Raw genomic sequence first — 26610 nt, forward strand, 5'->3', positions numbered from 1 at the left:
TTATTGATAATGAATCGGTACACACCATACACATATATATACACAAATGACTGAATAAGAAACAATCAATCTAGCTTAATTCTCTCCTAAAATTAGGAAACTAAATCATAAGGAAATATCCTAAATGATCTCTCCTTTTTTATTCCTAAATTAAAGTCCTAACTTTGGCATTATTTCAACACTCCCCCTCAAGCTGGAGAATATATATCATATAATCCCAGCTTGCAAGTTAAGTCTTCGAAGTTAGGCCTAGGTAAAGCTTTGGTGAGGATGTCTGCGGTTTGGTGCTTGGTAGGAACATAGTTTAATTTGACCGTCTCACTAGTCACCTTCTCTGTGATAAAGTGTCTGTCAATCTCAACATGCTTGGTCCTGTCATGATGCACGGGGTTCTTTGCTATGCTTATAGCTGCCTGATTATCACACATCATCAGAATTGGAGATGAACTCGTTTGTCCCAGTTCACTAAGAACCCTTTTTATCCAAATCCCTTCACAGATTCCCTGTGCAAGAGCTCTGTACTCAGCTTCTGCACTACTTCTGGCTACAACTGATTGCTTCTTACTCCTCCAGGTAACAAGATTTCCCCAGACAAAAGAACAATATCCGGAAGTGGACCACCTGTCAATGATGTTTCCTGCCCAATCCGCATCTGAGTATACTTCAGTGTCACGGTTCTCTGTCTTTCTGAAGAATAGGCCTTTCCCTGGTGTCATTTTTAAATATCTAAGAATCCTGTAGACTGCTTCCATGTGTTCCTCAGTGGGGCTGTGCATGAATTGACTTACAGCACTCACTGCAAAGCCAATATCTGGCCGAGTGTGTGAGAGATAAATCAAGCGCCCGACAAGCCGCTGATATCTCCCCCTGTCTACCGGTGTACTTTCTTTCTCGATACCAAGTTTCTTCTGACTATCCATAGGAGTATCAATTGGTTTGCATCCAAGCATACCGGTCTCCTTAAGAAGATCGAGTATGTATTTTCTTTGAGAGACTACGATTCCTTTCCTTGATCTAGCCACTTCCATACCAAGGAAATATTTCAGATTTCCAAGGTCTTTAACTTCAAACTCTTCTGACAAATACTTCTTCAAATTCTGTAACTCCCCCATATCATTTCCAGATAGAATAATATCATCGACATAGACTATCAATATGGCCAATTTCCCGGCATGAGATTTCTTGACAAATAGAGTATGATCAGCCTGACCTTGCTTGTAGCCCAGCTTCAGGACTGCTTTTGTGAATCTATCAAACCAGGCTCGAGGAGATTGTTTAAGGCCGTACAATGATTTTTGGAGTTTGCAAACCTGATTCTTTGCCATACTTTCTTCGAAACCAGGTGGTATTTCCATGTAGACTTCCTCTTCTAGGTCCCCATTTAGAAACGCATTTTTTATGTCCAGTTGTTGCAAGCACCAATCTTGATTGACAGCCAATGAGAGAAGGATCCTGATAGTGTTCAGTTTTGCAACAGGAGCAAAAGTCTCCTGATAGTCTATCCCATAGGATTGTGTAAACCCTCTAGCTACCAAACGAGCCTTGAATCTTTCGACTGATCCATCTGCTTTGTATTTTATGGTGAAAATCCACTTGCATCCCACAGGCCTCTTCCCAACCGGCAAATCTGTGATAGTCCACGTCCCATTCTTCTCAAGTGCATCAATCTCATCTTGTACTGCCTTCTTCCATTCTGAAATTTTTAATGCCTCTTGTATTGTGTTGGGAACCTGAGTATCATCAAGAGAAGTAGCAAATGCTCTGTAAGATGGTGATAACCCTTCATACGTAACATAATTCCCAATTGGATGATCTGTACATCTCCTAACACCCTTCCTCAATGCAATTGGCAAAGTAGAATCATCAATGCTGGGAATTAACACCTCTCCAGCCCTATCCTCACCTATGTTCTCTTCAGGAAGACTTGAATTGGAGTCAATATATTGGCCACATGTTGACTGTGATCCGTGCTCTAATTCCTGTCTTTTCCTCCTCCTGATGTAAACTTGTAAGTTCTCATTAGCAAGTTGTGGGGCTATAGGTTGAATAGGCATGGGAGACTGGATGGTCACGGGAGAAGGAACATTTGTGTGCTGGGCTGGCTGAACTGATGGCGGCATGGGTGTGGACAACTCAGTGGGCGCGAATTGGGAAGGATTTGGTGACTCTGAGTGAAAAGAAGGTACACCATCAAGAAAAGACTCCCAAACTTGATGTTCATTCATGCTCTCCCCCTGAACATGAGATTTGGGATAGAAGAAGACATGTTCAAAGAAAGAGACGTCCATGGTGGTGTAAAATCTTTTGTTGGTTGGAGAATAGCATTTGTACCCTTTTTGGGTTGGAGAATACCCTAGAAAAATGCACTTATTTGCTCGAGGAGCAAATTTGCTACGATTTTGAGGATACACATGAACGAATGCCGTACAACCAAATACTTTGAGTGGTAAATCAGAAGAGGCGGCATGGGTGTGAGGAAACTGTTTTAAGAAAAGTTGACGTGGGGATTGAAAGGTAAGCACTCTGGATGGCATACGGTTAATCAAATAGGTAGCTGTGAGAATAGCTTCCCCCCAGAAATAGTTTGGAACATTAGAGGAAAACATAAGGCACCGGGCAACCTCCAAGAGATGTCTATTCTTGCGTTCGGCCACCCCATTTTGTTGTGGGGTGTCAACGCAAGAACTTATGTGGATAATGCCATGATTTTGAAGATAAGTACTGAGACTACTAGTAAAGTATTCCTTTGCATTATCTGACTTGAGGACTTGTATTTTGGAATTGAATTGATTTTGAACCATACGATTGAAGGTTTGAAAAATGTGCCCGACCTCTGACTTTTCTTTCATAAGGAAAACCCATGTTACCCGAGTATGATCATCAACGAATGTCACAAACCATCGAGTGCCAGAAATATTTTTTATCCGGGAGGGACCCCACACATCACTATGTACTAGAGAGAAAACAGTCGAAGGTTTGTATGGGATTTGAGGATATACTGTTCGAGTATGCTTTGCAAACTGACAAATTTCACAGTGATAAGATGCTGGATTTTTATTGATAAATAATCTGGGAAACAATTTTGCAAGGTAAACAAAGCTAGGATGACCAAGGCGATAGTGTAACATTATAATCTCACTATCTTTATTGACCTTAGAATTTGACACAGAATTGAAAGACTCTGACATACTCTGAGACTGTACGCAACTTGCTTGAGAGACTTGGTTGGAGAATTGGCCACATGAAAGGAGGTAGAGCCCAGAACACAGTTCAGCACTGCCAATCATCTTCCCCGATTTCAAGTCCTGAAAAACACACAAGTTTGGATAGAATTTAGTAACACATTGGAGATCATGAGCCAATTTGCTAATGGACAAAAGATTGCAATCCAAGTTTGGAACATGGAGGACAGAGTCAAGATATAAGTCTTTAGTAAGTTTTATAGAACCTGTCCCGGCAATTTTTGACTTTGAACCATCAGCAATATGGACGGATGAATGACCATTACTTGGCTTGTAATTTTGAAGAATGGCAGCATCTCCTGTCATGTGATCAGAAGCACCTGTGTCTACTATCCACGGCCTCATTCCTCCTCGATTAGCAGTGAAGGCTACACCGGTAGTACTGCCACTGCCAACTTGGCTTAATAATTTCTGTAGCATCTCCATCTGCTCTTTGTTGAATGGACTCGGCTCGGGAACAGAGGTGCTCTCAGAGTTGGCAGCCACGTGTGCTCTGCCATCTCTGTCAAACCGTGGCTTTGGTTTCCAATCAGCAGGTTTGCCATGAAGTTTCCAGCAAGTCTCCTTATAATGGCCTGGTTTCTTACAATAATCACACCAAGGCCTATCCCGTTTCTGACGATCTCCACCACTACTATTAAATGACCGAGCCGCAAGGGCAGAGGCATCCAATGTTGGGGCAGGTTGCTCTTTTGATCCCATCATCACTTTCTTTCTACTTTCTTCACGTCTAACCTCTGAAAAAGCCTCCCTGAGACTTGGCAGGGGTTTAATGCCCATGATTCGGCCTCTAACATCATCCAATTCCCTGTTTAGTCCTAGGAAGAACTTGAACAGTCTCTTTTGTTCCACAATTTGCCTGTATGTTGCTGCATCATCCGAACATTTCCATGAGTGAGTCTCAAATAAGTCAAGTTGCTGCCAATACCTTGTGAGTGTGTTGTAATACTGAGTAACTGACTGCTCTCCTTGGCGGAAGTCATGTAGAGCTGATTCAACCTGAAACAGTTCTGAAGTATTTTCAGAACTTGAGTAAGTTTCTTTGGCTGCATCCCATATGTCCTTTGCAGTCCCAAACAGCAAGAAATTTTCGCCTATGTCATTGTTCATGGAATTGATAAGCCATGACATGATCATGCTGTTTTCAATCTTCCACTTCCTGAAACCCGGTTCTGTAGTTTCTGGCATGACTGCTTCTCCAGTGAGGTACTCATCCTTTCCTTTACCGCAAATGAACAGCAACACAGATTGTGACCACTGTAAATAGTTATGGCCATTTAATTTGTGTCCTGTGATGAGAATAGGAGAGGAATCATTGCCACCAAGGTTTGGAATTTCAGATCTGCCCCCTGATTCTGGTGACGTGACGTTGGATACTTGTGATGATGCCATTCCGTATTTTGTCATGGACCGGAAAGGTAGAAGAACACTTTTCAAGGCACGTGCAGGGACTGGAGTTGAGAAAAAATAGCCGAAGGACGCCGGAGAATCTGATCAGAGGGCCCGCGGAAGCAAAAGAACCCCAAAAGAGGCACGTGCAGGGCTCGGATTGCACAAACAGGTAGGAAGGGTGGCTGGTCGGCGTCAGGCGAGCCTGGAGGAGGAAGCGCGTCGCCGGAAAGTGGCTCACGTGCCCTCACGCGCCGGCGCGTGAGATGCAGTCGCCGGCCGGAAAAACGCGCGTGGGCGGCGCGTGGATGGGTTTCTGGTTCCGGTGCTTTGGGACAAATTGGAGATCTCCTCCAGGCGCTCCTTGTGGTGTAGAAAAAAACCGTCGCCGGAAAGTTCGCCGGAAAAATTCGCCGGAAAAGTTGCCGGCGGTGAGTGTTTTCTGACGACTATTCGACTGACTGGAAAGTGTTTTCTCCCTTGGCTCTGAGAACAGGGACTGATGGCCGGAATGAGAGAGAGAGAGAGAGATGATCGGATTGAGATATGGCCAGAAAGATTTGGCCGGAATGAGTGATGGCCTGAATAAGAGGTGGCCAGAAGGGATTAGGGTTTCAGAAAACTGGCTCTGATACCATGAAGAATTTCTGAACTCCTTTATTGATAATGAATCGGTACACACCATACACATATATATACACAAATGACTGAATAAGAAACAATCAATCTAGCTTAATTCTCTCCTAAAATTAGGAAACTAAATCATAAGGAAATATCCTAAATGATCTCTCCTTTTTTATTCCTAAATTAAAGTCCTAACTTTGGCATTATTTCAACACTAAGTAACTATACTAATGACAAAAGTATTTGAAAAAGAAAACAAAATTTCTGAAATTATTTGTATTCCAAAAAATAAAGAGATTACAAGGAAATATATATAACAAGTTGTACAAAAAAAATTAGGAAACTAAATAAAATCCTAAAAATATACAATCCCTAAAATTATTCTAAAATCTAAGACTTGGCTAAAGCACATAATATAATAAATAAATAAATAATAAAATAAAATCTACAAAATCAACCACATATTCTAACACTACCCCTCAAGTTGGGGCATAGATATCATGCATTCCTAGCTTGCCAACAATATAATCAAACGTGATACTTGGGATTCCTTTTGTGAAAATATTTGCTAACTATTGTCTGGTAGTCACAAAAGGTGTAGAAATAATTCCACTTTCAATTTTCTCCTTTATGAAATGTCTATCCACCTCAATATGTTTAGTCTGATCATATTGAATTGGATTATGTGCAAAGTTGATAGTTGCTTTATTATCACAATAAATCTTCATTGGGTCTTTAGGTTCCATATGCAATTCTTTGAGTAGGATCTTAATTCACATTACTTTGCATATGCCTTGTGCTAAAGCTTGAAATTCAGCTTCAGTGCTTGATCTAGCTACAATAGGCTGTTTTTTACTCCTCCATGTCACAAGATTTCCTCCCAAAAAAGTGCAATAACCCGATGTTAATCTTTGGTCCTTTTTAAAACCTACCCAATTTGCATCTGTGTATGCTTCAACAAGAAGATGACCATTGTTTTTAAACAACAATCCTTTTCTAGGAGTAGCCTTTAAGTATCTAAGAATCCCTTGAACATCATCCATGTGGCATTCCCTCGGTGAATGCATAAATTGGCTCACCACACTTACTGCGTATGCTATATCGGGTCTAATATGCGATAAATAAATCAACTTTTCCACTAGCCTTTGGTATCTCCTTTTATCAAATAGACTTCCATCAAGATCAGATTAGGGTCGATAGGAGTATTTGCAAGTTTACAAACTATCATCCCGGTCTCTTTAAGCAAATCCAACACACATTTCCTTGGAGAGATGGCTATACCATGCTTTGTCTTGCTACCTCCATACCAAAAAAATATCTCAAATTTCCTAAGTCCTTTATCTCAAACTCCTTTGCTAAAAGATCTTTTAATTTGTTTTACATCATCACTTGTAACAATGATATCATCTACATAGACAATAAGAATAGTGATTTTCTTTAATGATGAGTGTTTAGCAAATAAGTATGATCCCCTTGACTTTGACTAAAGCCCTATGTTTTCAAGAATTTTTTGAATCTGTCAAATCATGCTCTAGGTGATTGCTAGAGCCCATATAAAGACTTCTTTAACCTACACACCTTATAATTAAACAAATTCTCAAATCCTGGTGGAAGGTCCATGTATACTTCTTCCTCTACATTTCTATGCAAAAATGCATTTTTCACATGAAATTGGTAAAGAGACCAATCTAGATTAACAACTAGAGATAAAAGGATTCTAATAGAATTCATTTTTTCTACAGGAATGAATGTCTTTTAATACTCAAGTCCAAGAGTTTATGTATACCCTTTAGCCACCAATCTAGCTTTATGTTTCTCTATTGAACCTTCTGCCTTGTGTTTAATGGCAAATACCCATTTGCAGCCAATTGTTTTTTTTTCCATTCAGCAACTCTACCACTTCTCAAGTCCCATTCTTATGTGAGGCTCTCATCTCCTCAAATATAGCTTCCCTCCATTTAGGGTCTTTTAAAGCTTCTTGTATATTGTTGGGGATAGATTTTGAGATCAAATTAGTGGGGTGAAGGCTTTGTAGCTAGGACTAAGTTGATGATAAGACACAAAATTAGACAAAGGGTGTTTAGTACAAGTTCTAACCCCTTTCCTAATTGCAATTGGAATATCTAAGTCAAATTCAAAGAAAGAACTTGAAGGAGGCAAGGGATGTGCGTATCTGTTTCTGGAGTTGAAGATTGACTATGTGAGAGAGAGATGGGATCTATCACATTATCCCATTTCCTTCTAGAGTAAGCCAATGGTGTTTTTCCAGTTTCAGTGTCATTCTCCACCACTTTGTCATTTTTTTCAGGTTCTAGATCTAAAGAGCCAAACCCTAAGGTTGACTCAAGTTGTTGTTGTTGTTGCTGCCCATTTTCATTCCCTTCATTTTGTTGCTGTTCCAGCTCACTGCTAGCCTCTCTTTGGCTGCTAGGTTGGTCAAATTTGAGAAGGGAAAGGTCATTTATAGCTAGATATACAAATGAAGAGGGTTGACTCAAGGAATAGGGCAGATCTTCAACTCCAATTTTCTTCTCTTAAAGATCTGTCCTAGGAAAGTATGAGAGATCTTCAAAAAATTTGACATCCATGGTCACAAAATTTTTTTTGTTGGAAGATGGAAACACTTGTACCCTTTTTGTGTGGGAGAGTAACCTAAGAATATACATTTAAGAGCTCTAGGATCAAGTTTAGACCTTTCTCTACTATGAATATGAATAAAGGCAACACACCCACATATTATAAGAGGAAGAGAACCAAAGACATTAACGCTAGGAAAATGACACTTAAGAACATTAATAGGATTTTTCATGTTTATGGCTTTGGATGACATATGATTAATAAGATAGGCAACAATTAGCACAACATTAGTGAAGTAAATTTTGGGTACATTTCTTGTGAACATCAAAGCTCTAGCTACCTCAAGTAAATACCTATTTTTCCTCTCAGCCACTTCATTTTGCTGGGGTGTATCATTGTGTGAAGAATGATGTAAAATCCCATTTTCAAGAAGATATGAACCTAGAATGGTATTTTTTTTTTTTTTTTTTTTGATAGATAAAAGGATGTATATTAAACAAGAAGAGGAAGCACCAAAAACAGTGCCCTCAAAGTATATAGGGAGTATACAAACAAGCCCAAAGACACACTCCTAAGGGGAAAGGAAAGCAGCACACCACCTTCCCTCACTTAGAGCCTAACCAATCTAAAAAACTTACAAGAGAAGAAGGGCTCAAAACTAAAGAAACCCTAACCCAAGACCAAAGATTACATACAAAAGAATATTTTTATCTTTGAAGTGAAAGTTCCTCATTCCCAAAGGCTGATAAATTCATTTCCTTCCAGACTGACCAAAATATACATATAGGGGCCATTTGCCAAGCCTTCTTTCGAACTTTCCCCACAAACGCTCCATGCCACCCAAGAAGAGTTTCCTTCACTGTACATGATAGAGTCTAAGTCACACCAAAAAGGGAGAAAAGAAGAGATTCCACAGGACCTGCGTCTTAACACAATGAAGTAAAAGGTGATCCACTGTTTCTACTTCAGAAAGGCAAAGAAAACACTTGTTTGCCAAAGAGAACCCCCTCCTTTGAAGTTGATTCAGAGTTAAGACTTTACCGCAAGAAGCCTCCCAAGCGAAGAATGTTATCTTAGGAGGCACTCTCACCTTCCAAATATTATCACTAGGGAACACAGAAGAACCTCTGGGCTCCAAAATAGAATAAAGAGACTTGATTGAGAAAGCGCCACACTTTGATTCTGTCCAGAACACTCTATCTTCCTCCTCCCTTTGCACCTGGAAGGCTTGGATCCTATGCAAAAAATGCTCCACCAACTCAATCTCCCAATTATTAAACGCCCTTGAGAAAAAAGGGGTCCAATCATCCCCATTACCAATGGGATTCCAAACATCTGATACCCAAGCATTCTTAGACAAAGAGATGGAAAATAAAGAAGGGAATGACTCACAAAGTGGCTCATCTTCACACCACTTGTCCGTCCAGAATCTCACTCTCTACCCACTACCCACTTAGTAGGCCAACCTACCATTTAAAATCAACCACTCCTCCTTATTGCTTTCCAAAGCCCAATACCGTATCTCCCACTTACTGCTCGAGTGCGCCATCCCCCCTCCTCTTCACCATACTTGTGACTGATGACTCGCCTCCAAAAAGCCTCTCTTTCGTTGGCAAACCGCCAATTCCACTTACTTAAGAGAGTGTTATTCATCAGAGCTAAATTTCTCACACCTAACCCACCATTCTTTTTTATCCAAGCAAACCAAGTTCCCCCTAACAAGATGTGGCTTTTGTACGAGAGCTCCCCCACCCCATAGAAAATCCCTTTGAATCTTCTCCAAATGTAGCCTCACTTTTCTTGGCAAGTAGAAAAGAGACATAAAGTAGATAGACATGTTAGATAGAGTGCTTTGGATTAGAGTGAGTCTCCCTCCTTTTGAAATATACTGCCTCTTCCACATTGCAAGCCTTCTATGAAAACGCTCTTCAACACCATCCCACACAGCCATTGATTTGAAGGGGGCCCCCAAAGGCAAACCCAGATAACAGGAAAGGAGCCCACCCACTTTACAACCCAACTCCAAGGCCAAGTCCTCTATATCATGCACCTTACCCACCAAGATTAACTCACTCTTCTCTAGATTGATCTTCAACCCTGAACACGCCTCAAACCACATGAGAAGCCAGCTTAGATAAGTCATCTGGTCTAAAGACTCCTCACAAAATACCAATGTATCATCCGCAAATAACAAATGCGAGATTGGAGTCCCCTGACCACTCCTACCTCTCACCCTCCACCCATATAAGAAGCCCCCACTAATAGCCCTTCTCAATAAGCAACTAAACACCTCCATGGCTATCACAAACAAATAAGGGGAGAGGGGATCTCCTTGTCTCAACTCCTTCGACCTTTGGAAAAAACCGGAAGGAGAACCATTTATTAAAACAGAAAATTTCACAGTAGAGATGCACCATTCTATCCACTTTAGCCATCTCTCCCCAAAACCCATTTTTTTAAGTACTGCCATAAAAAAACTCAAACTAACATGATTATAAGCCTTCTCCATATCCAACTTACATAACACCCCCCCCCCCCTACATTGTCTTTCAACCTTGAGTCCACAACCTCATTTGCAATTAAAACTGCATCCAAAATCTGTCTACCCTCCACAAAGGCATTTTGGGACTCCGAAATCACTTTCCCCATCACCTTTTTAATTCTATTAGCCAACACGTTGGCCAACAACTTATAGAGGCTGCCTACAAGGCTAATCGGCCTGAAGTCTTTCAGATCTTCTGCACCTCCCTTCTTTGGAACTAAAACCAGGAAAGTAGCATTCAGTGACTTTACAAATCTGCTCCTCTCATGAAATTCTCTAAATAAACCCATAATCCCAATCTTCACCACATCCCAACAAAACAACCAAAAAGTCATGGTAAAGCCCCCGGGCTTTGTCCTTGCCTGGATCTATGAGTGCTACAAACACCCCTTCTTTTGAAAAATGAATTTCCAGCCCCTCGGCCTCACTGCTCGCTAACTGCATGAAAGACAACCTCTCAATACAAGGACGCCACCCCCCTACTTCAGAACAACTTCTAATTTTGAAATACTCTTTCAAAATGGTATTGAAATACTCTTTGCCATTATTGGTCCTTAACACTTGGATTTTGGTATGGAATTGGGTTTGGATCATCTTATGAAATGTTTTGAAGGAGTTAGCAACTTCTGATTTTTCCTGTAGAAGGTAAATCCATGTTGTTCTAGTGCAATCATCAATAAAGCTAACAAACCATTTATAGCCTAAATAAGAAGTAACTCGAGATGGCCCCCATACATCACTATGGATCACAGAGAAAGGAATTTCAGATTTTTTGTTGCTTGAAGGAAAAAGAACACGATGTCTCTTAGACAACTCACAAACTTGACATTGAAATTTGGAAAGTTCAAAATCAACAAATAATTGAGGAAATAGTGAGACAAAGTTTGGATGACCAAATCTATGATGTAGCAACCAAATTTCCTTTTTTTTTATTTTTTTTATTATCAACAATCTTTGAAAGATAACCTATGTAGTTTTCTTAGCTTCGGGAGTCAAGTAATACAACCCCTCTCTCTCTTCAACATTACCAATCTTCTTCCCCGTAGCTAGGTCCTGAAAAATGCAATGAGTGGGATAGGAAGTTACACAACAATTAAGGGACTTGGTCACTTTGCTAATGGATAATAAATTGCATGCAATCTTAGGTACATGAAGAATAGGGTTTAAAGGCAATGAAGGAGAAATAGAAACTGAACCTTTGCCATTAATGTGGATAGAAGATCCATTTGCAATAGTGGCTTTACCTTTTTTCGGGCATGGATTGTAGGTTAGAAAATGATGTGTTTCATTAGTCATGTGATTTGAAGCCCCTGAATCAATGATCCGGGATTTAGATGGAGATTTTTCAAGAATATTAAGGGTTGCATGGATATTACCTGATTATGCAAAGAGGGAGGATGAGTTGGCGGAATTCCCAACATGTTCCATCATCTTATACAAGAGCTCTAATTGATCCTTAGTGGAAGGAGCCTTCTCTAAAGATTGAGTAGCACTTTCTGGTTCTGAATTATCAGTAATCGCTCTGATAAACCTTCTTAAAAGGCTAGTTGTCTCCTTTATTACCAACCGAGGGCTTTCCATTCAACTTTCGGCATGTCTCCTTCATGTGTCTTGGTTTATGGCAATAATCACACCGTCTATTATCTTTTTCTCTAGACCTTTTTTGCCATAGTTTGAAGGAACCATAGGACCAATAGGGGTACTGTCCTGAGCAACTTTAAGGGCAGAATTTTCTTGAGAACTTGGTGCTAACATGACACTTCTCCTACTTTCTTCACTACATACATAAGAATGAACTTCACTTAAGCATGGAAGGGGTTCTTTTCCAAGTACTCTACTTCTTAACTCATCCAATTCAAGCTTAAGATCGACAAGAAAGTCAAAGACACAATCTCGTTCCTAGAGCTCAACCAACATTGATGCATTTGTTGTAGATTCCATCTCAAAGTGTTGACAAAGATCCAACTCTTGCCATAAGATTTTCAAGGTGTTGTAGTAGGTTGTTACAGTGAGATCTTTCTGCTTTGTGTTGTGAATCATAGTCTTCAACTCATAAATCCGAGTAGTTTTTCCTTTCTTTAAATAGGTTTGCGAGACAACATCCAAACTTCTTTGGCTGAGGAGAGATATAAGAATGGTTTTCCAATTTCTGGTAACATAGAATTCAACAACCATGACATAATCATGGAATTTTCAGCTTCCCATGATTCATAAGATAAATGATAATTTTTTGGTTTCTTAATAGTATCACATAAATATTTCATCTTTTCTCTACTTGTGAGAAAAAGTTTCGCTAATTGGGACTACTTAAAGAAATTTTCTCCATTCATTTTTTCTATTGTAATCTGCAACATTGGATTGTCTAAATGGGTGATAGCTTTAGTTTAAAATGAAGAGACATCAGTAAGGGTATTTTTGGAGGATTTTGACATGGTCAAGGAAGATAACAGACAAAAAAAATATGAAAAATTGGGGCCAACAAAGGCTAAAAGCAAGAAATTTAATCTTGGTAATGAAAGCCAAGAAAGAAGATTTTTTTTTCTTCAAAGAGAGAAAATTATCAAAAATTCTTTTCAGGCTCTAATATCTTGAAAAAAAAAATTCTAAAATTATTCGTATTCCAAAAAATAATGAGATTACAAGGAAATATATAAACAAACTATACAAAAAGAAAAAAAATTAGGAAACAAAATCAGATCCTAAAAATATACACTCCCTAAAATTACTCTAAAATCTAAGACTTGCCTAAAGTGCATAATATAATAAATAAAGAAAAAATGAAATCAAATCTACAAAATCAACCACATATTCTAACAATATTATCTTTTCAAATAATAATTAAATCAATTTCCTGACACTATGATGATAGTGTGAAAAGTTTTCAAGTAATTCCCCTTCTTCTTCGTCAAGTTTAATGGTAGAATTCATGGACACATTAAAAAATAAAGCACCTGAGAGATATGTCTCAAAATGAAGATCAAGAATATACTTTGAAAGAAAATGTCTTGATAAGAACAAAAAATGTCAATCTCAAGTATTTCCAAATCTTTAGTGTGGAATTGATTAGTAAATGAAGGTCATGTTAAAAGAGAAAAAGTGTGATTAAGAAACTCGGCAAAGTTTTAAAAGGCGTGCTTTAAGTGCACCTAGGCTCAAAGTGGAACCACTCCTTAGTTATGGTGCCTCGCTTGCCAAGACATGCGCCTTATTGAAGCAATATACCTTGTTGATTTTACTCTTCCTTTTTAAATACTTTTATTCTTAAAATTTCTAATTATATATTGAAATTTATATAATTCCATTACTTTTTATTGAATGTTTCTTTTAAATGTTTGGAATCTTAAATGTTTTTATTAATTGGATTAGATTTTGAATCTTATTTTATAAAATTGATATACATCCTAGGTTGCATTTCACTTCACACAAAAGCGCACCTTGTGTTGCCTCTTGCGCCTAAACTATAGGAGACTTTTGTGCTTTAGTTGTGTCTTGTGCCTTTTAAAACTATGAAACTCAACCATATGGCACAAAATTAGCAATTAGTTATTGATTGCAAGTATATTTACAATTTTACATTGACATAATATGTTAAATCATTAGGATCAAAAGTGGATAATGAAATGGCAAGACCCTCTTGAGAAGATATCAAGCTCTAGCCATAAGAAAGAACTTGCTATTTTTTTTTGTTATTATTGGTAAACCCACTAAAGAAACTTGGAAGGTGGAGCTAATTGAATCAAAAGAGTAAGAGATAGAGAAATCTAGAAGCGAAGGACTCACCCTCAGAAGTACATATAAGGTGGTCTGTAAGTCAATTTTGACTAGAAGATGACAATGAGTTTCAAGTATGGCTTGAGTTTGTGTTGACTGTCAACCTGACCCAGCCCACCCGAGTAGTATCCTATTTGAGACTGAGTAGAATGGGATCATCCTAAGAATCTGAACCAGAAAATGAGCCTCCAGTGAGTTGTCACTTCCTTCTTTTGGTTCTTCCAACTTATGATGAGCCTTCTCTCATTTTCCTCACTTGAACTAGTTTCCCTTTTGACCAAGCAGAACCTTCAATCTTAGCATTGTGTTTTTGCATTCTATCTTGCCATGCCTTCCTTGAGGTAATCGTCTCATCTGGCTTAGTTGTCTCACCCCCTATGACACATAACCCACCTCACTTTGCAAGCAATATGGCTAAGTCCTTGTTCACTCCCTTATGTGATTTGAGAAAGATGGTGTAAGTTCAGGGGCACCCAACTGAGACTGAAAGTGGGCCGCCTGGTTTTGTGGGCCATATGGGGTTCCTATGTCTTACTCTCTTTTGGGTCCAGCCCTTGGGTATTGATTTAATCTCCAACGAGCCACAAATGTAACTCTAGGCAAAGCGCTTTGTGAAGTGGAAGCAGTTTGGCTTTTGCATTAGGCTTCAGTTTGGGCTTGTTTCTCTCCATGTGGCTTCCCTGATGCCTACTTTTCTTCTTCTTGTGCTTCAAATCTCTCTCTCTCTCTCTCTATTATCTATCTATCTATCACACACAACATACACATGCACATGCACACATGCATCCATCTATCTATCTCACTCACACATGCACTCTCATGTTTACCATCTCACACATGCACATGCATCTATCTATCTCACTCACACATGCACTCTCATGTTTACTATCTCACACATGCACATGTATATGCATATGTATCTATCTATCTATCTATCTATCTATCTCTCACACACACAACATGCACATGCACATGCATCTCTCACACATGCACTCTCATGTTTACTATCTTACACATGCACATGCATCTTTCTATCTATCTCTCAATCTCACACACACATACACAACATGCACATGCATCTCTCACACATGCACTCATGTTTACTATCTCACACATGCACATGCATTTCTCACACATGCACTCATGTTTACTGCAGTTGTTTTTTTCAAAGTGAAATATGATTCTTCATGACTGTAGAAGTTCTCTTTAAAAAGACGTTATAGAAATGTCATTAACATGCCAATCAGAATTTAGAAACTGAGCTATATATGTAAATAAGGTGCAACTGCAATTTTGCCTATCCAAGCGTTATTTGTTTTCAAACTTGTACTATCCTTATTAATTTATATTGTGTTCAGGAAGTTGACTCAAAGCGCTGGTCTCCTTTCTTATTCATTTCTCAGACAAACAGGCCATGACAGAATAGTAGTACCTATGGTGAGTTCGCATTGTTCCACTTATTTTAGTTGGATTGTAGATTATGCTGATTCTTAGCCATCTATTTTCTCTATTTTTCTCAATGTAAGAAAATGTAGCATGGTAACCTAACCAATGTTGTTTGAGTACTGCAGGCTTGCTGATTCGATAGCCTGAAAAAGATTGACCATAATTTTGATTTCTGATTGCCTATGCCTAAGCCATGATTTGGGCCAACTGTAACTAGGCACCCTACTGTTACCCGCCTCTGCTCTCAGCTTCATCTCTACTGCCTCCAGTCCAGCTTCCTCTATAGCCAGTGTCATTTAAGTACCTGCATATAGCCGTTTCAATTTGTTAATGGATTGTATGTGCCTATAATCACGTGCATGCTATAAATTGCCATTTGGAGGCTTCTTCCTTGGGATAAAGAGATACCTAATTAATCAATTGCTAGGGTCAAAGTATTTTGAAATTTTCACCCAAAATAATGAAGATTGGTTTTGAAAGTTTTGCTTGGCCTTGAGCCTATGCCTTGGAGAGGCTGTTTTCCCTTGATGGAAATTTGTTATTTTCCTGCCATGTTGGTTATTTCCTTAGGGGGTTTGGTTGGAGAGTGCTCATGATGCGCTGCATCTTTTACCATTCTAGTCATTGTCTGGTTGATCTGGTTAGAAACAAATCTAATAATTATTAATTATGTCCCAGGCATGATTGATGGCATGTGCAACAGAATCTGTTTTTTAACTTCTTAGGGACTGCGAGTCGCCAAAATGTTTGTTGCTCTAAGATTTTGATAGGCGCTTTTGGCAACCTAGGTCACTAGGTATGAAAGAGTATTTTGAGACTAGGGAATGGTGGTGGGAGGCACTGGAGGTGTAGGGTGGGGAGGAAGAAAGAACATGATGCATCCCTTCTCTGGACCAGCAGGTCATGGGTTGGTGATTGAGGCTGTGGCCTTTGGTTTGTCAAAAGGTTTCTGAGAGCCCCATGCTAAGGAGGCTCTGGATCTTAACATTAATGGAGACTCATAGCTTTTTATGTTTTTAGCTGCTTTTGCAAGTACAGGGTCTTTGTGTTTGAACTATGGATGAGAGAAAACCTGGACAGATCTGGTAGCACAAGTTTGTCCTTCAGTTGGAGCACCAGACTGGCTATCAGGTGGTTGATTGGATTTTTGAGAGAGAAGCTAAATTCCTGGCAGCTTTAGGGGATTTTTATCCTCATCCAGCTTTGTCTTTAGAATAGTTTGGTTGGGTCCAATTTTTTGTTGTAATCCTATTATTTGTTTTGTTTTCTTCTCAGTTCCTGTCTTTTCAAGGATTCCTTGTCCTTCTGTTTCAGCCCCTTCTTTTGTTTGTTATAGTTCAGTTTCTTATCAACATGGCCCCTCATGTTGAAGGAATCACAGGTTAAAGACCCACAGCTGTTGTACTGTAACCATGGCCACCTATCACAACAAAAAAAAAAAAAAAAAAAGAGTCCAAAACAAAACAAGAAAAGGACCACAGCAGGTGTCAATTATCATGAACTTGTTAGCTGTGTACTTTCAAACTCCGGGTTTTTCTGATTTCCTCATACTCTGATTCATCTCATGTCAAATACCTAGTTTGAGATCTTGTGTCAATTGCAGGTGGATTATGAGTTTAACACATCAACTAGCAATATGGAACCCTTGCATCGATATGGTAAAAAACATTTCACGTCTAATCTCTCCATTCTTTTGCGGTGGTCTCCATATTCAACAGAGCAAGAGCTTCTAAAGCAAGTAAGCCTATAATTTTATTTTTTTTCTTTTGGAGGTTTTCTTGTCTTGTTAAAAAAATCATTGGATTTATATTTTCAAAAACCTTTAAACCTGAGGTCAGGAATCTATCAGTTTTGTGACTCTGAACACAAGTAGGATCCCTGCAACTCCCCATATTTTCTGCTGCACGTTTCAGAACTTTCAATGTCTATATATTAGATTTCAACTTCCTAGATATTTCTTGTTGTAGCATTTAAAACTCTCCTCCTTTTCAAAGCTTCATTTCACATGTCTTTCTATTTGATGGCAGTTTGATGACATTGGGTATCATGGCACAAAAGTTGTCATCTACAATTTATGGTTCAGTGATGATGGGAATGTGGAGCTGGATTTTGATTCAGATCCTGAGGTTCAATTTTATTCGTTGTGCCTTTTTCTTTTTGAGATGTACTGTGCAGAGATTCCAATGAGGTATTTTCTTGTGACTTGGTATTGTAGGATATACGTATAGGTGGGGATATCAAACAGGTTACAACAATTCCTGCTTGGAAAACAATAAATGAACAGCACATTGCCAACCGATTCCATATTTCCCTCCGTGTAAGTTTATATTTCTAGAAGATATAATTCCATTTATAAGAAATTCTAAAACCAGCTGTCTCATGCTCCACAGGTATACTTGTCCATCTTGTACTTGCGAATACCTCAAAATTTCAATATAATATTGCGTGGGAAAGTTGTTGAGCATCATAATATCGCCAATGATCTCAAATTTCCAGAATTCATCTTGTACAGACCTCAAACTGGTGGACTTGTGGAGGTTGTATTTATTTATTGTATAGATTCTTCTTTTATTGATCCTTGTCTCCTATGCCTAGTGAAGATTCTGGATTTTTTGAACCTAAAGTCCCATGTCACATTGTTTATGTGAATTTAAAAGCTAAGTGGCTTGAGAAGCAATTTTGTGATAAGTATGGACCCCATTTAGCATCGTCCCCTTAGGAGAAGCCTAGAAGGATATATTATGATGTCAGGCTTGTTGATTGAGATTGAAACTTTTTTCTGGGTCATGGAAAGGTCCAGGGGTGGGGTTTCTTTATTCTCTGTTTCTTGTGCTCTTTTTTTCTCCCTCTTCCTTTCTCTGAATTGGGTTATTTTTGTTCATCTTTCAATGCAAGCTGTTACAGGGACCACTTCCCCCTGCAGCAATTTCATTCATGCTGGTTGCATGACTAAGTTTGACAATTTTCTGAGGTTTAACTCATTTTCTTTAACTATGCAGGGTACAGTTGTAACTACCATAGGGTTTCTTAAAGAAGCTCCACAAGTGAATATCCATGGCTTCAATGTCTACCATAAGAACCGTCTAATACTGGTAAATATTTTTTATGTAATATATTTTAATTTGGCAGTTTGAACTGTTTGATATGTCACATTATATATCAAGAATATATTTTAAATGTTTTTTATATGATGTATATGAGGATTTTTGTGCCCTAATTTATCAGGGAACATACCCTGCAGGTTTTTTGTACTAAAACTTTCTAAATAACTGAGTAGAAACATCTTTAAGGTTGTGTTTGGGCATTTTATAAAATCGATTAAGTTTGCTGTATTAGACATAGCATATGAACATTCAAGTGTTGTGTAAAATGGAGCCATCACAATGGTCATCAAATGAAACAATGATAAGGTTATTAGGAAAAAAAATAATCCTAAAATAACCTTATTCTAAACAAGTGAAGAAAAATGGAAATTGACCCATTTGAATGCCATTAAAACACAAATGGTTCTGCTCAATTTTTTTTTTTTCCAAATGCCCCTTGTGAATGTCAAGATGGCATGTAGCTCCATGGGTGTGGGTTAGTAAGGAGAGGTTGCTTTTTGTAATTACTGCATAGCTTTTTGCTCTTGGTATTCAATTTGTTTAGCTTTCATTTGTGGGAGGATTCCTCATCCTTCATTTGTATTTCCTATTTTCTAATTCAATAAAATTCATTGTTGTTTCCTATAAAAAAAAATGTCAAGATGGAATTGAACAAGGTAGTGTGAACTTGCATGTTTTTGAAATTGAATTTTGCACAACATTTTTCATTTAGTGGTTTTCATGAGGGCTCAACCTGTTATTAGTTGATTTTCCTCTCTCATTTCTTCTTCTCTCTTGCAAGGGCACAAGCTGGCTTTTTATTGTAGTATCCTGATCATATTTTTAAGTGATAATCTGGCACACTAATGTTTGAGCTCTCTCTTGATTACTTTTGCTCTCTCCTGCATGCCCTATACTTGTAATATTCCGATGATGTTTTCAAGTGTCACACTTAATCTGTGGTCTTTTTTTCCATTGCAGCCATTTTGGCAGGTTGTAAACTACTCAGACAGTAGAGGCAGAGGAGTTGTTGGTGAGAACCCTTGTAGCCCTGTGTGTGTCATATTTGAATGTTTAGGCAAATTTTATTTAAAATTGCTGAGAATAGGTGGCAATAATCTATTAATATTGTTTAGGTGTTCTGGAAGCAAACTTTATTGAGCCAATTCACAATAAACAAGATTTTGAAAGAACTTCACTTTTTCAAAAACTTGAAGGCCGCTTGAAGGAAATGACATGGGAATACTGGTAAGAAGTAACTTGTTAACATTGGAATTACTTGTAAAGCTCTTAGCAGCTATCCCTGTGTGTTGGCTTCCTTAACTCAATCCTATTACTGTTTTTCATATTGCCAGTAATAAAAGCAAGTGGAATTGTACTAAAGAAACGTTCAAATTAGACATTGTAATTTTATTTATCACAAATTTTGGAAATTTCCCCTCTGAGGTATTGTGTTAGTTTTCCTGCCTAACAACTGGTCTCAGACAAGGTTCACAGAAAAACCCTCTTTGGCCACCAATTGGAATGTGGAATCAATTCATAAAGGGTTGATGTGAGGTTGAGGACTAGTATTAAGACCAATCTCAGATCCCATTGAATATTCATCTATTTTACAATTTGAGTCTCCAATAGTTGGGATAAGGTTGCTAATTGTGGTTCTTGTTCTGTTCTGATTGTGTTTCCTTCTCATTCCTGCTTTTTGCCCACCGCTTAACTCCATTAAAGCCCCAAAAGTTGCAGTTGCTTTCCCACCTCTAAATCTTATAATAGTTACATCAGTTTGGAACTGTTGGCCTTTCATCTTCATTTGTTTCATCTGAATACAGTCTGGAGGTTCTTGGTCACTACAAGGAAATGGGATAATTTTGTTATGCTTTTCTTGGAATTTAGATAAAGTCTATATATTATTTGATATGAGTTTTTAACTCTATTGATGGAGGGTATTTTTATTGGACATGTAGAAATTACTTCATTTCAAGTCTCTATTTAAAATTTTTTGTGATGCCTCAATTTTATAGGTTATGTTTTGAAATTGGACTTTGGCCTTAATACTCTGTAATATGTCCTACCAAATTCACTTTTTCCATTTCTCATTGACTAATAACCATATTAGTTATGGTAGTTCATGTTCCCCTAGCATTGGTATTACATACTTGATGCACATTGTTGAATCTTGGCAGGGATTATCACTGTGGACTAATTGGGTATCAGGTTAAGAAAAAGCCTCGAACACTTGTATCTCCGCATATTTCTTCTCATGGTTCACCACATATTGCTATGGAAAAGCCAATTGGGTTGAATCAGAGTTCCCCTGCTATTGGTAATATAAAAGCAACACCTCCAGGTGGAGCCTTCCAACATCCAGCAGCTACTGCTTCCCATTGTTTAGCTGGAAGACCAGGCGAACCAATAACTGATTCTCAAAGCAGATCCCAACAAGGTATATTCTTCATTAACAATCAATTTGGGTGTTCATTACTAGCCTTACAAGCTCATGCCAGTGGATTGTGCCTTCTGCCCAGGGGCGGATCTAGTAAGGCCACAAGGGGGAGCATGTGCCCCCCCTTCCCCAAAATAAAAATCTTATGTATTATTCCCCATTAATTCCCAAAAAATAAAATAAAATTCCTATATATAGCTAGGGATTTTAAAAAATCAAAGTGAAACCCCATAAATATAAATATAATTTTGAATTTTTAAATATAAAAAATAATTACATTTCAAATAGCATAAAAAAATTAAATAAAAATAATGTTATAAATTTTAAATAAAAATAAAAAATAAATTTACTTTGTAGAGTTAATTCATTCACGTCTCTTAAAGGTTTTAATTGAATATACCTATCCATCATTAATTTGAAATTTCATCAAATATTCCCCCTTATCCTATTTTTTTTGCTAATTTCATTTGTTTTCCTTTCTGCTTAAAATAAAGAAGTTATTTACCGAAATTTCAAGGTAATAATGACTAAGTATATTTAATCCAAACCTTAGAGAACTTAATATATTTAATCCAAATGAGTGAAATTAACCTTTACTTTATCGAGTTAAATAAGATTAAAAAGAAAATATAATATTTTATAAAATCTACTTAATACCTTTATTTATTGTTTCCTTTTATTCGATTTTTATCATTTTTTTTCTCATATGTTAACTTTATCTGAATTTTTTTCCATCTTATAATTTTTTTTAATAAAATTAAGTCTTTTTTTTTTATCATTTTGTATTTTGTATTTTATTAAACAATTTTTTTCATGGTATATTCTCTTCCATCATTTGAAAATTTTAAATTTATTCACATTAATTGGATTTATATTTAGTCTTAGTCATTAAAGATAATATAACTAATAAAGAACTTTGAACTTAGACAATGATAAATATCAGATTCTTAGTAACTACTTGTACTTTATTTAATTTGATATATGAATTCAGTAAAAGTTTAAATATAAAGGCACTTAATATGTTAGAAATATTATTATATAATAGATAATTTATAAGTAAAACATTTCATTACTTTCAATTGATTTTATACTTATTTGGGGAAAAAAATCTCAAATTTTATTAAAAATTATAAAATTTATTGAAAAAGTTTTTAAAAGATTTTTTATGAAAAAAATTTGAAAATTTTCTAATCATTTTAAACTCTTTTGAGATTTTTTTTTTTTTTTTTTTTTTTTTTTTTTTGTAAAATCTATATTTTTTTTTACCAACATTTTTGGAAAGTTGCTGATTTAATTTGATATTTTTGCATATGTATAATATCAATGCCTAAACTATTTAGTTCCTTAAATGATAAGAAAGATATCATATTTTTAAAATTAATGAATGATTTATTGTAATGTAGATGGATAAATTTGCGCCCCCCCCCTAACCAAAATTTCTCGCTCTGCCACTGCTTATGGCCTATGCAGGAGCATCTCTGAAGAGGACAGAGCATGACCATCCTGTAGAACCTGAAAAGAAAAAGCACGCTGGGATAAAGGAAATTGTAACTGACACTCACAGTCAGGAAACACAGGTGTGTATAGAAAACTCATATCTGAAATACAATTTGAAATTGACCTAATTTCGCACCCAACTTGTATGAAACCACAATACTTAACCTCAAGCATTCGCCTTTCATTTGGTGCAGAGATGAATGTTGGCATTTGATTATATTGATTATGACTTCTAACCTGTAGGCGCTTTCTCGTGCATCCATTTTTATTGCATCTTTCTAATTCAATAGTCCATTTGTTAAACTAATTATTTCCTTTTGTCAAAAGTAATCAGAAAGCCTATATCGAAAGAAGCAGCTACTTGAGGATTTCCGTTTTAGATAAACAGGACACTAGATTCTTTCTTAGAGCAAAAACAGGGTTGTCCCTGGTAAACCATGTTTATTTATATGCTATGGAGTGAGCTTTTGGCTCATCAGTGCACTTGTTTAGGAGGGGTGCCTGATTTCTCAGTAAGGTCTTCAAAGCAAGGTCATAATTTTTTATTCACACATATTTAGCTAGTGGTTAACACTCTAAAATGCCAGCAAGTATCTTGCTTGACCATTTTGTTTCCTGTATGTATGACTCACTTGTACATTTATTTAGCTGCACAGCTTTCAGATAGGCTGCTTTAGCAAAGAACTTCTAACAAGCGTATTGTTTTTGCAGTTCTTTCATATCTTGTATTGCCAACTGCCACCAGCAAATGGCAGCCAAGTTGTGTTTTTTACTGCCCCTTGATATAAATCAATCCCCTTCTTCTATCTCTTATAAAATTTTCCCTATAATTAATTTTTATTTGTTGATTATAAAATCGCTGGAATGCCATTTCTTTCATTCCAGTTTAAAACTTCAATTCTTAAGATCTGTCAGCTTTTCCATGTTGTATACCTCTGTTATAGTATTTTTTGACTGGAGTAATATGGTCAAATGAGATCTCTTTCTCTATTTCCTATCCCCTAACAGTGCCTCCAAAATTCAAATTTTCTAGAAAAATCCGTAGGAGAACAAGTACTTGAACATCCAACTCCAATCTTGGTATCCAAGAGCGAAGAATAGATTGAATCCAGTAGATTTGCATCCACCCGTCTTTTAAAAGTTAAAAAAACATTTGGGCAACTTCTATTCCTTTTGTGTGAGAATGGAATATCTTTGCACTGATCTCTCTGATTCCTTTTTCTTGTTTTCCTGCTTTGTCACTTCCATTACATATCCTAATTTTTCAGTTTGAATTATTTCCCTATTCTAGGGGAGTTATGAACACCTTGGAATATTCCGTTTGTATCTCTGTCATTTATTTGTTATCTTGTGTCTTCTTCTAAAATTCTATTGCTAACTTTTTTCATGACCTGTTTGTAGCCTGTTGATATTTTTGCAAATCATTCAAAAGACCAAGAGGCCATGACCTTGATGCAAGAAAACAAGAAGCTCCATGCACAGTGAGTATATTAGAATGTTCGTCTTTCATGAGTACCCAGGCATGTCCTTGTCCACATAGTTCAGATTTCAAATGAATTGGATGAGGAATTGGAGATCATCTCCGGAGAGAAGCTTACCATGAACCTGATCTGATGCTTAACTATCCTAAAAGTTTAGTTTGAATGCATAAAGCTGTGAAAGAGCATATACCACAAAGGCTAAAACTAAACTGTGATATGAATTAATGGATATTTGTGCCCCAAATTTCTGGAGTTAGTATCAGATTAAGCAGCACTTCTGAAAGGTCCATTTATATCTGTTTTATTTTTCAGATGCTTGGAATATGAGAAGAGGGAGAAAGAACTTAGTGTCAAGGTAAAATTATTAGTTCTTTTTCTTACACGTTGAACAAGTCAATAGCCAGATGTTAATGGAAATATCTTTTTATTCTTGGGGTATTTGGACACCATATTGTGAATCTATTTCTTATTTTGTTTGGTAAAGTATTTGAAAGCGCATTTCCATTGTTTCGGATGGATTATTAAGAAATAGGAGAGGGAGAAAGAGAAAAAACCTGCTGTTTCAAAAAATAAAATAACATGGGAAATTTTGAAATTCCTAGAAAGTCTAGAGCATGAAGTATGGTGGTTTCATTTCAAATAGTTGGCAAAGCAAATGGCAACTATGCCATTTCCATTTGTTCCCAAACACTCTTAAATTACTGTATCCGAGTGAATAAGGGATGCTTAGTCTGGCATTTAGAAGTAATTAGTATTAAAAATGATTGACCAAATCACAAGCTCCATTTAATTGGATGAATGAATTATTTCTTGCACACTTATTCTGAATCTTTCAATGAGAATTAATGCTTTTGCTTGTGCAGATGATACAGCTCCGAAATGAACTAAGAGAGGTTCACAATGAGCAGGCCCGGTTGTTGGCTGAATTGCAACATTTAGACGCAATCAAGGATGAAAAATGATGTAAATACATAGGTGTTTGTTGTTAATTTTTTTTTCATCTGCAAAAAAATGTTTTTTTTTTTAGCCCTGTGCACCATAAAGTTCTTGACCTTGGGAGGGTTGGGAGCCCATGTGCACTGTAAAGTTCTTAATCCTTGTAGGGGGTTTAGGAGTATGAGGTCATTGTGACTGAAAATCAGGAAAAATGGAAAAAAAAAAAAATTAATGAAATGAAGTTGTTAGAAGCCTTTGTTTTTTTTCACTTTTACTTCCTGTAGATTCCAAAGAGGACTTGAACACTAAGCGAGGTCTGCTTCCATGTATTATGTAGAATTCAAGTAGTTGGAGTTGCAGGTTGACTTGAGTAATTCATCCATCTTAATGACTGGTTGGGCGGGCATACCCGGTGATGAAGTGGCATGCTGTGGTAGTCCATCCCCTGTTTTCCCTCCATTAGAAGACGGATGCATCACCATCATATAGAAGACCATTACCAGCATCAGTCTTGCTGAATTGGCTCTATGAAGCTCAGGGGATGCTGCATCAATCCTGTGAAAGAAGTTGGTTTTTGCTGATTTTGCATCTTTTTGGGCCTTTGATATCCTGGTTTTGCCATGTTTTTGCTTTTTCAAACTCCATAAGGCTGTTTTTTCATTTTGTTTACAGGGAAACCCCAACCAACAATTGTAAATGTCACATTCACCTTTTTGTTCAAGGATATGCAGAAAAGGCATATTTATTTTATTGATGAGGATATTGATCATGTCTGTAGAATCTCACTCATTAAAATGAAAAATGATTTTAACGGAAATAAAATCTCGCTCATAAATGGGATTTTAATTGATTTTGAACATGAAATGATATTAGATATGTTAAAATTATTATTTTAGCCTCTCATTTTCATTAGGTTTGTATTACTTTCTATGATTGATTTCTACTTGTTGAGTAAATGTTATTCCTTATGATAAAAATGTCATTTTTATGGTTCCTAATATATGATTATAGGGTAAATAATGATGGAATGTGATAAAAATGGTCTTATTAAATCTAGAATTTTATTATATTTAGTCATCTTCTACCGTGACAAAAGTGATGTGTAACTTGGTTTTTTTAAAAGAAATAAAATAACGATACTAATAATAATTTTATATCAAAATCAAAGTCCAACCTAAGATGGATCCAAACCAAATCAAGATTTTAAGTTGACTTTCTACTAAGAGAAATTAGAGATATAACTTCACTCCTAAAATTAATAAATTTTCAATTTCACCGAGAAATTTGCTTGTAAAGTCTTTTCTCGCCTTTTTTTTTCTTTTTTTCTTTTTTACTTTTTGGCTATTAAATAATTTTCTCATGATTCAATGTCAATGTAGTTGACTTTGGGCCATTGTCCCTAAATGATTCATCCCTTGTAAGTGGTAAAACTTTTTCATCACTCAACATCATTAACACTATTACGTAAAGTGATGAGTTAATGTAGCATCAAAGCCTTTGATCAAGTTACTATTTTAAAAGTTTCTTCATGGAAGATCTCTATGTCACCTATCATGGTGATGTGAGAAATATTGAAAAATTA

General features: G+C 36.9%; 1 protein-coding gene across 8 annotated transcripts in view; it reads left to right on the forward strand.

The window, feature by feature from the left end:
• Nucleotides 1-25778, forward strand: part of LOC100263884 (protein MICRORCHIDIA 6) — a 52009-nt gene extending 26231 nt beyond the window's left edge. For all 8 annotated transcript variants that reach the window (XM_002278649.5, XM_010664840.3, XM_059733951.1 and 5 more), the window contains 13 exons: nucleotides 15504-15582; nucleotides 17195-17329; nucleotides 17619-17717; nucleotides 17807-17908; nucleotides 17982-18128; nucleotides 18591-18683; nucleotides 19656-19707; nucleotides 19811-19922; nucleotides 20855-21114; nucleotides 22585-22691; nucleotides 24013-24092; nucleotides 24405-24447; nucleotides 24956-25778. In XM_002278649.5, coding sequence (XP_002278685.1) covers nucleotides 15504-15582; nucleotides 17195-17329; nucleotides 17619-17717; nucleotides 17807-17908; nucleotides 17982-18128; nucleotides 18591-18683; nucleotides 19656-19707; nucleotides 19811-19922; nucleotides 20855-21114; nucleotides 22585-22691; nucleotides 24013-24092; nucleotides 24405-24447; nucleotides 24956-25054 — 1408 coding nt within the window. In that variant the 3' untranslated portion in view covers nucleotides 25055-25778. The remainder of the gene's footprint in view (nucleotides 1-15503; nucleotides 15583-17194; nucleotides 17330-17618; nucleotides 17718-17806; nucleotides 17909-17981; nucleotides 18129-18590; nucleotides 18684-19655; nucleotides 19708-19810; nucleotides 19923-20854; nucleotides 21115-22584; nucleotides 22692-24012; nucleotides 24093-24404; nucleotides 24448-24955) is intronic.
• The last annotated feature ends 832 nt before the right edge of the window (nucleotides 25779-26610 follow it).

Source organism: Vitis vinifera, chromosome 17 (assembly GCF_030704535.1).
Source record: "Vitis vinifera cultivar Pinot Noir 40024 chromosome 17, ASM3070453v1".
Taxonomy (NCBI): Eukaryota; Viridiplantae; Streptophyta; class Magnoliopsida; order Vitales; family Vitaceae; genus Vitis; species Vitis vinifera.